The following is a 10996-nucleotide window of genomic DNA, read 5'->3' as shown; positions in this document are numbered from 1 at the left end:
TTGTGAGTGAGTGACAACCCCTTTATGAGTGTAATGTTTATTTTAATATATATTTAAGTAATAACTATATCAAAAATAATAATATTCATTTTATTAACAATAATGATAATAATATATGATATGATAATAATATTAATATAGTATAACTTTTCACCTCAAGAATCAACACCAAATATACTCTCATAACCTGTGTGTGTGTGTGTGTGTGTGTGTGTGTGTGTGTGTGTGTGTGTGTGTGTGTGGGTGGGTGGGTGGGTGGGTGGGGGGGGGCGTCCATAAATCGCATCAAATGACAGTCGGCCAGTGAAGAGTTAAAGGGAGGAGACGCGGAGTGACACGCCTCATTGGGTGGATTATGTGCCGCAAACAAAAAGTGTGTGTCGGTGTGCCAGTGAGCCACAGCGCGCCGGGCCCCATCTGCACGCCTCTCTCTCTCTCTCTCTCTCTCTCTCCCCCTCTCTCACCCCCGTCTGTCTCCCTTTATCCTCCAGCTCTCTCCACCCCGCCCGCTCACTTCCAGTGTCGGCGGGTATCTGCAGCGGCGGCGGCGGCCTCGGCGGCACTGTCACTTTCACCACACCGTGCGGTGCAGGGGGGGGGGGGGGGGGCCGTGGAGGGAGAGAGGAGGTGGGGGGCGGGGAGCGAAATGTACTGACACCACGGAGCAAGACCGGGAGCGCGCCACCATCTCCATCACCTCCATCAGCTCCATCAGCTGCACTCCGCGGCGTGTTTGCGGGGCTCCGCGTCCTCCCGGAGCCGCACACCGGGGACCGCTTTTCTATATTTACCTTCTTCTTTTTGAGGATTGGCCGCATCGCTCGCTATTCGTTTGTGGATTATTTTTCCTCCTCATCGAAAAAGAAAAGGTAGGTTTTTTTTTTTTAGTCGCAAAGCAGCGCTGAAGGTTTGGATAGTTTGTGTTTTTTCTTCTTTTTTTTTTTTTTTTAAAGACGCACCTGCAGGATGCGCTAAATGAAAGAAAGAGAAACCCCGCAGATGTGTCACCGGACAAAACCCGCAATTCTGCCACTGCGTTGATTTAGGACAGTTTTCAGCCTGGCACGGCTTTAGCAGATGGGTACCCCCCCCTCACCCTCACCCCCCCCCTCCTCGCGGGGCTTTGAATGGAGAGGCTGTCTGCTTCTCCCCGCTCAACACTGCGCTCCTTTTCTCTCATTTCACCCGCGATGCACCTTATTGTCTCATTCCGTGTGCAGTTTCTGCCTCTGAACGTCTTTCATGGCACCGGAAACAAATCGTTTTATTTTATTTTATTTTCTTTGGGGGGGGGGGGGCACCGTGCGCCAGAAGTGTTTTGCTGTTCAGCCTCTTGTGAAGAGAGAGAAATGATCCCAAATCAGCCGGATTAACAAAAACACTTTTTATTTATGACAAACCCGGGTTTTATGATCCAACCCCCCCTGGTTTTATTTGGTTTTATTTAGAAACTCATCAGGAAAAAGACAGCCTTGTTTTTCCTGCAGTCCCAAAACCCGCAGCCGATGTGTGGATCGAGTCCCGCCGGTCATCGATGATCGGTTCATGACTCGCTTTCATGCGCTTTTTCTCCGCAAAACTAAACTTTTGCTCCAAATAGCGTGACGTGTATTTATTGTACATTTTTATTTTGAATTGGCTTTGATCGCACAGACTGCGTCGTTGCTGTTGGCGGGTGTTTGTTTGATTTACTACTGGCTTATAAACGCTTTACGGGAGAAAGGAATAAATCACGCGGTGACTGTGATAAAACATCAAAGCAAACAGGCCGCAGCGCTTTAAAGGGACGTTTTAGGGTTTTAATGCAATAATCACAGACTGCACAGTGTGATTAATAAAAAGACATCATTCCGCACTTACTCTTATTTTTCCATCTCATTCATTGTTTAGTTTGACCTATTTATCTGTATTTCTCTCTATGTGGTATCAGGTGCGGGGTATTCCGCTGCGTCAGACGGGCAGAGGGGGGGGGGGGGACACATTGAAGAGGTTAGAAAGGAAATAATTAACCGGTCGTGCTGCTTTAATTAGAGTCTCGGAGGGACCGGGCTGGATTATGGTAATAAGCCGGTGGAGAGCCGACGGGGGGGGTGGGGGGGGGGGGGTTCGGCTCACCGGGAATCCGTGACTCGGTCCACTCCGCTTCCACGAGGAATAAAGACTCACGGCGTGATTCCATTGCGACTAAAACACAACGAAACCCATGAATATCGCGATAGGATTGATTGAGGAATGAGAAGCACGTGAAGACAATGATGGAAATATTTAAGGATTTTTGGTTATTGGTATTTTCATCGTAATAATTACCGCTGACTAGACAATTAAATCATGAATTAAATCGGATAATATATTTTAATAGCAGTTTGCTTATGTTTCATATTAGGATTATTAAAATAATGGAAATTCTACTCATACATTTATAAAAAATAATCTAAAAAAATACCAATAATAATGTTGTATAGTTTTAAATAAGCGTTGTTATCAGAGGGAATAAGAATAAGAATCCCCCAAAACGCAGTTGTGAATTTCATTGCTTTTTGATTTTCGGCTCCTTTTTCTTCTTTAAAAAAAAACAAAAGGGTGAAACATTGGTTTTTAACAGATCATCAGGCTGCCGTCATGAACTTATTACGAGGGTTGAATTCATTAGAGAGCTTGGCCAAAACGAATGAATGAATGAATGAATGAATGAATAAAGAAAGAAAGAGCCGCCCTCGCCAGCTGGTTCCTGGCTCTGAACCCGGGAGATTGATGCGCTTTAAACCGGTTCATTCACTCGGTTCCGGCTGGATTTTCGATGCCCTCTGACCTCTGACGTTGTCCGCGCAGGGTGAGATGGAGGAGTCCAGCTCCCAGAAGTTGGTGTGGGACGGGGACGCCAAAGCGGTCCAGCAGTGTCTGACGGACATCTTCACCAGCGTCTTCACCACGTGCGACATCCCGGAAAACGCCATCTTCGGGCCCTGCGTGCTGAGCCACACGTCGCTGTACGACAGCATCGCCTTCATCGCCCTCAAGTCCACCGACAAGCGCACAGCGCCGTACATCTTCAGGGTGAGCCCCCCCCCCCCAGACACCCCCCCGCCCCCCCCGCACCCGGGTTTATACGCACGGTGTTATACGCTCTCAGGTCGAATATCTTTATTCGTTGCTATTCTCGCCGTGCAGATCCAAATATAGTACATTTATTAGTATTATTTCTATATTTTGAACATAACTGAAAGAAAGAAGCTGAAATTTGCTAAATATCCCCATTTATTTATGAGCAGCAACACGTTGTGTTGGAAGCTTTTTGTGACGTTAATTCCACTTGAACAAATCATTCGGTTGTTTAGTCATAAAAATTCTGTTTTATTATTTCTACAAGAATCTGCAGATGCATGAAAAAGTTGTTAATTTAGGGGGCGCCAGTGTATAATCTGCAGTTTAAAATGTTTTAAAAATAAATAAAATATAAATATTTGCTTAAAATTCGAATAATCTCAAATAATGTTAATAAAATTAAAAATTAAAATAAATATCTAGTGACGGGGTTTTGTGAAATGAAATCACCTCATTAGTAGAATTTTGTGTAGATTAAAAAAATACATTTTCTTTTTGCCTAAATTTGAGCTGTTTGTATTGAAGCCGTGACTCAACGGGTGCGCTCGTTTCGTTCAGGTGGACACGTCGGCGGCCAACAGCACCTCGGAGGGCCTGATGTGGCTGCGGCTGGTCCAGTCGGCCCGGGACAAAGAGGAGCAGAACCTGGAGGCCTACGTGAAGAACGGGCAGCTCCTGTACCGCTCGCTGCGCCGCATCGAGAAGGACGAGGAGCTGCTGGTCTGGTACGGCAAGGACCTCATCGACCTGCTGCTGCTCAGCCCCAGCCGGGCGCCCGCCAAGGGCAAAGGTGAGTCCGCCTTGGACATCGTCCACCACCTCAGTTCAGTTGAGGTTCTGCTCCATCCTACAAAGCTGGTCATTCGTAGCGGTTCTGGGGTCTGGGGGGGGGTCGTCTCATTTCGCCAGACCTGAATGTTCCGTCTCTTCCCTCGGCAGGTTCGTCCCACCACTCGTGTCCAGACTGCAGTCAGCGCTTCCAGTTCGAGTTCCCCTTCTTGGCCCATCTCCGGTTCCGCTGCACCAAAAGACTGCAGAGCATCACGGGGGCCGACGAGGAGGCCGCCAAAGAGGGCGGCGGCGAGCGCCCGAGCGCCACCCCGACCCGGACCAGCCCGAAGCTGGGCCGCTCCGAGGGCTTCGGCGCCGCCCCGGACGCCAGCAAACCCTCCACGGACTTTCACAACCTGGCCAGGGATCTGGAGAACAACCGGACCAGCCCGCCGAGCGACAAGGAGGCCGAGATCTGCAGCGAGAGCTCGGGGAAGAGGAAGTTCTCGGAGGTGGAGGAGCGGGAGCGCCGAGGGCCCAGCCTGCCGCAGTCCAAGTCCAAGGACGAGCTCGCCACCTCGGCGCAGAACTACAGGGGCGCGTACGGCCTGGAGGAGAACCACAAGTCCTTCTCGCCGCCGGCGTCCACGGAACTCGGTCAGGGCAAGCGCAGCGCCTTCACCGAGGTCAAGAAGTCCCCCCAGAACCTCAAGCACCACGGCGGCGGCAAGAACCTCCAGGGCGCCAACTCGGAGAACAAAGACGGCGGGCGGCCCAGCGGCAGCCCGTCGGAGAAGCACCTCAACATCCGGCAGGTGCTGTCGGAGACCCAGCAGCCGCAGACCTCCCCGATGGGCAGCGCCTTCACCTCGGTGACCCAGCAGGGCGGCGGCGGCGAGAGGAAGAGCGCCTTCAGCCAGCCGTCGCGCTCCTTCTCGCAGATCTCGCCGCTGGTGATGCCGACCAAGCTGCTGGACTGCCACCCGGCGGTGGGCGACACCATCTCCTCCAGCCGCCTCTACCAGGCCGACCACCTCGCCGCCAAGCTGCAGGGCGCCGAGCTGGGCGCCAACTGCCCCGTGCCGGGCGGCGTGGCCAAGCAGAACCCCTTCGTCTACGCCACCACCTTCTGGCCCAAGAGCTCCGGCGCCATCCAGCTCCAGATGCCCTCGGCGCTCACGCTGCTGCCGCCCTCCTTCACCTCGCTCTGCCTGCCGGCGCAGAACTGGTGCGCCAAGTGCAACGCGTCGTTCCGCATGACCTCGGACCTGGTCTACCACATGCGCTCGCACCACAAGAAGGAGTTCGCCATGGAGCCGCTGGTCAAGCGGCGGCGCGAGGAGAAGCTCAAGTGCCCCATCTGCAACGAGTCGTTCCGGGAGCGGCACCACCTCTCCCGTCACATGACCTCCCACAACTGACTTTTAGGAAGGAGGGACTTTTTTTTCATAACGAGGAGGGGCAGCGAACAAACCCCCCCCCCCCCCCCACAACCCCCCCCACCACCTCGACCTCCTTCCCCGACTGGAGACAGGCCACTTAGAAATATAAAATACAGAATACCCACCACTTGTTTCCACTTTGGACCCTAATGTTCTATTTCCTGTTCGCTCCGTTTAGCCCCCCCCCCCTCCCCCCCCCCCATGTACAAAATGTCATGTTTTGGGTGTATGCAAAATGCATTTTGACTTCAAAAAACGGATCTATTTATGAAGCACTTAATCGTTTGAGAATAAGGGAAGATTTAAATATGTGTAAATGTACAGTAATTAATTGTATTTTATATCATATAAATGCAAATATAGAGAAGAAATACAGATGTAGTCACACGTCATGGTTTGCAAGCAAGTTTTTTTTTCTTTTCATGTCTTTGGTGAATATGGACACAGTTTGGGATTTTATGTCAGACTATATTTCAGAGTGCATGTAATATTGAATAATATTGATTTTAAGATTCAGTCTATACGTTACGATGTAAATAATTGGTTTTATTTGAAATACAAAGTGTAATATTTTGTGTCAGTGGGAATAGTTTCAGTGTTTCTTCCTTTTGCGGAAATTTACTACTTGATAGTTTATCTAATCACGTTGAATGCATTGACAATAAAATAGCTTTATTTTCAAATGTGGCCTTCCTGGATCGCTTTTATTTTAAACTCATTTTTTTAATTTAACGGTGACATTTGTCTTGACTTTGTTTGAATTTATCAAACAACACCAACATCACATTTATATTCCTTTAAAATGTGTCAAGAGCATTTCATATTCCTGCTTTATTCGTTCATGCTCTAACATCACAACACACACAATATTAACAAAACACAACACAAATACCACATTGTATGTGCAGCCCAAGTAATGTACATCAACATCAACGGAATATACGCTAATATTAATTAATATGTTCATTTTCTATTGGAAATAAAAGCACAAACAATGCATTCCATCTGGTATTATTTTATCTACATGTGTAATCATTATTATATTATAGTATTATTATTAGCAGTATAATTTGTGTCATTATCATTGCTGACATCGGTCTCCTTTAATGATCGATCAATTAGAGTGTAACCAAAAAAAAGGACCCCGGACGAACACATTTAACATTTCATCCGGTTTCACTTTAAAACACAGAGCGAGGACGCCGATGCGATCGCTTTTCAAAATAAAAGATTTATAATGCCGATAGAAGCATTTTGTCTCACGCCTTTGTGTAAAAACAGAAATAAAACACATGCGGCCTAATATGTGTCTGCATGCAGGATTTAGTTATTATTAACATTACATAAAAAGCACTGAGGGGTAAAACTCTTTATGAGCAAAAACACGAAAGACATCAGACAATGGATGAAGTTTATTCCTAAAACATGAAATATATAAAAGTCTTTTCTCAACCGGCTTCACTACGATCAGCCTTTCGGGACCTTCATTTGGAAAAAAAACTCACTAATAAAATAAATCCCCAGAGATTTAAAAAAATACAAATAATTTAAAAACAGACATTGAAAGTGTCTGTGGATTAATAGTCAAAACATTTATTTCTGATAACATTGATTTGAAAAAAAGGGAAAGAAGAATCCGTATCAGCGGATGAAGAACGTTTCAGGACGGAGAGCAAAGCATTAAATGCCAAAAATGGTTCAACGGCGCCACCAGGCGGTGAACAGGTGAAGTACAGGCCCAGATTAGACTGAAAAGAACTGATGTTTAATAAAAGAAAAGGTTTTATTGTTTAAAAGAGAGGATAAAAGCTTCTAATAGAATAATAATAATAATAATATAACAATATTATATCAACAAGTTCATAGAGAATAATTAATAAAAAAAAATAAAAAAGGAAAGACAAAGAGTGTGAAAAAATAACTAAATTAATCAAAGTGAATTATACAATAATTGATCAAATAATTTTTTTTTGTCAAATTACATACAATAACATAAGTAATAACATAATTTAAAATAAAATAGTACAAACATTAAACTTAATTGCAATAAAAACAGAAAAAAGTTTTCAAAACTTTTCAAACAACCAGTTCAAACACACATGAGACAAATATAAAATATTCCAGTAAAGTGCTGTGAGAACAAATCAAATCATTTAAAAATCTAAAATCAATACGTCACTTAAAGTAAAGTATTGAGTTATCAGAACCATCTGATACTCTTCATGATATTAATTAATATTAAACTCTTCTTTAGCCAAGTGTGGAGGTAGAAAATAAACAAAATCAAAAGCAACCGCAGGTCAAAGGTCACGGTCGTGTTCCTCCAGCTGTCCAGGCTTTCGAGGATCATTTTTCCACCGCGTCACATCTCGAGAGTATTTTGATAAAAGAATAAATCCTTTCAGGTGTTTCCTCGTGGTTTTCATCAGAGGGAAGAAGTTTTTGCTCCGCTTTAAAGTCACAGAGACGACGAAGTGCTGAGGTGAAATGACGGGGTGATGTCATCAGATCGATCTCCATGGCAACCGAGCAAAAGCAGCTGCCGCCAGAGGCATTCGGCAGTAACGCGACGACTGGATTAGTAACGTGATCCGTGGCGAGGGGGGGGGAACGCCATCTCAACGTGTTTAACCTCAACCGTGGTGGAGATGGTCCCAAACGCTGAGGAACATCTGCTGCCGCCTCACAGCAACCATGTTTAATAGTGAGGGGGAAAGGTCATAGGTCATATGAATACAAATGTTTGGTTCTAAAGCAACGTTCTGTCCAGAAACCCCCGAGCTTCATCTCCTTCTGGCTCCAGCCTCCATGGCAGATTCCTCTTGTTTCTTTCAACTCCCGGGGCTTCTGGGTAACGTAGTGTTTCCAGCCGAAGGAGAAAAAAAACAACAACAACAAAATGATTTCCGAGAAACGAAAGTAAAATGAATATTTTGTGCTGGCCACAGAGTTGTGTGTTTGTCTGTGGAGGAAACATCAGAGGAGGAAAATACCGAGAGACGGACTTCAGAAAGCAGAAAAAAGAAATCGGGCGGGGGGGGGGGGGGGGGTCACATGATCATAAATCACAGGACTCCAGGCCTCACCCAAGGCGTGTGATCCATCCTATATTATATATATATATATATATATATTTAGGGCCTTCATGCCTCGCTTGTGTCATCGCCCCCCCGGAGACATTTGTCACGGCATCAGTCAGCGGGACAGTTCATGCATCTCTGCCAAGAAAGAACAAGACTGAAGAACTGTTGACCCAGATGATGAGCGAGAAGACGACCTGATCCAGGGTTTACTGACCCCCCCCCCCCCCCCGCTGCTGCTGTCTGATTAGCATACCGCTGTCACATCATTATTTCCCAAAGGACCTAAATATAAACCAACGGCGTCGTCCTTCTGGGTATTTCTGACCCACAATGCACCCCGGTCCGCGGGGTCCCGCTGACAGGGACACATTTACGCATGGCGTCGGCGTGCTCGGGCCTCTACCTGTGGGCCCCGGATTCCTCACGTGGTGGCGATGGCGAGGACTCTCCGGGGGGGACAGCTGCCGCGCGGCTTCAAAGCGACGGGAGGACACGTTCAGATTCTCTCAAACACCCGGAGTCCCTCCCGCCTTTTGCCGCCTCCCTTTTCTCCCTTTTCGCGGCGTGACATTTTCCTCCGTGCTCGTGCGAACGGACCCGCGTGGCGGGCAGCTCGTTGGGGACAGTGCGAGGGACGTTTAGTGTTTGTTGACCTCACTCGTGTCAACAATGACGGACTAAATATAAGACAGAAGCATTACGCCATGCGGCCTCTGACACCGAATCACTTCTCTGTAGCTGCTTCCACTAAAAGGGACACACACCGATTTCTTTTGAAAACTAAATGGCCTTAAAGAGTAAAAATGAATATTTGTTGTGAAACAGGCAACATTTGATTAAGTTTACACGATATAAAACTATTTTTATTCACACATGTGTCGTAATGCTTCTAATGACTCATCGTGGTCGCATTGCTTTGTTTGCACATTCCCTGCAGCTTTAGAAGAACATCTCCAGCCCCCAGAATACGGGTTTCTAGAAGGCATGTTGCCCCCCCCCCCCCCCCCCTCCCTCCTCTTCACGTCATGGAAGTAAGCCACCTTCATCACTCAGTAATGGGTCGGCCCGTTGGCCCGCCGTGTTTCCGTCTCTGCGGAGCGACAGCAGAGGACTTCTTACTTATTTACACCCGGCACTTTAAAGAAAACTACAACACACACACACACACACACACACACACACACACACACACACACACGATATGTATGAGCACGATATCCCTAACCCTAACCCTAACCCCCCCTAACCCTAACCCTGCATTGGTGGTAGCTGCAGATTTCACCTCCAGGTTTGCTGAGTGGAACCAAAGCTGAGTTGTTTTAAAGCGGGGGGGGGGTGGGGGGGTTTATGTGTGTGATGAGGCCGAGGGAAAGGGCCCAAATGAAGACGCATGGTGGCCGAGGGGAGGGGGCCACGTGCAGAGGAGGTGGGTAATGGATCGGCGCAGATCAGAGAGTTTCCTGTGAGGAAAACCAGAGCCGATCCATCTTCAGTCCTCCGGCCCCCCCCAGAGAACCCTCAAAGGGAGAAGGTCTCGCGGGTAAAATACCCTCAGGAGGAAGGTTTCTCAGAGCAAAATGAATGGATGAACCGCCGCGAGTCGACCAGAACAAAGAGAGCGGTCCAGTGATGTTCTTGTTGTGCTGCTGTCACATTTGGGATCCGGTCCCTTTAGGTAAAGGGAGTGTTGTGGAGACACAGCTGGAGACACAGCGGCTTGGTGTCACACGTTATCTGTGCTTCTTCTCAGCTGGATGCTGCAGCATTTCACTCGTATCACCCTTTTTGTGGGGGGGTTTTTTGCTTCTCAGATGCTGAAAACATGTTTTATACAAAAAAGTGTTGGATCAGTTTTGAATGTGGGGCTTAAAATAATCACAAAGTAAGTAAGACGTAAACAAGGTGACAAGGTGACATGGTATGGAGTCACAAATAGTCACAAATCTAACTCAACGGCACTTTGACACACAAACAACATTTCAAAAAGTTATTACAATAAAATACTAAACAATGGAATATACTTAAATTGATACATTTATAAATGAAAGGTTATTTTTAGATGAACCCTGTAATATTTTCTCTTTTCACATTACCGGTTTAAAAATAATGTTTTCAATCAAAAGTATTTAATGGAATGATTGTACACTACTAATCGAACTTCTGGCATCACTTTATTGATGTTTATGAGTCAGCCGGCAAAGGGAGGTATTTGAAGGTATTTGAAGAACGTCAAACGTGCCGCAGGACAAATGTCACAAAGTCAAATTCCAGCAGAAGCTCACAAACGAGCGGCTCCATTCCGCTCGGCTGGATGAGCTCCAGGTTTAGGGGGGCTGGGGGGGGGGGTGATCAGCTGCTCCCAGCTGCTCTCTGCGGGCCCCCAATCAAGCCTCCACAGGGAGCCTTTCATCACCTGAAGCCCCAACCCTTCCCCGTCCTGGTCGCGTGAGGGACGCGCCGTTAGATCCGTTATTGGGGCCCAACGCCGCTGCAGCTGAGCAAGACTCTACTTCTCCTTTGATTTATTCCCTCAGTAAACATTGTAAACACGAGTTTATGGTCTCAGTCTCTAGTTCCAAGTCTTCTTCAACGCAGCAT

At 47.0% G+C, this 10996-nt stretch overlaps 1 protein-coding gene across 1 annotated transcript; it reads left to right on the top strand.

Annotated features, from left to right (window-relative positions):
• Positions 1–389: 389 nt before the first annotated feature.
• On the top strand, positions 390–5354 carry prdm8b (PR domain containing 8b). The gene is made up of 4 exons (XM_037482262.2): positions 390–869; positions 2830–3054; positions 3661–3892; positions 4042–5354. The coding sequence occupies exons 2-4, from the start codon at positions 2836–2838 to the stop codon at positions 5292–5294; spliced, it is 1704 nt and encodes a 567-aa protein (XP_037338159.2). The 5' UTR covers positions 390–869; positions 2830–2835; the 3' UTR covers positions 5295–5354.
• The last annotated feature ends 5642 nt before the right edge of the window (positions 5355–10996 follow it).

This window comes from Pungitius pungitius, chromosome 5, assembly GCF_949316345.1.
Source record: "Pungitius pungitius chromosome 5, fPunPun2.1, whole genome shotgun sequence".
In the NCBI taxonomy this organism is placed as follows: domain Eukaryota; kingdom Metazoa; phylum Chordata; class Actinopteri; order Perciformes; family Gasterosteidae; genus Pungitius; species Pungitius pungitius.
Note: the sequence above shows the minus strand (reverse complement) of the source record. Positions and strands in the feature narration are given on the sequence as shown.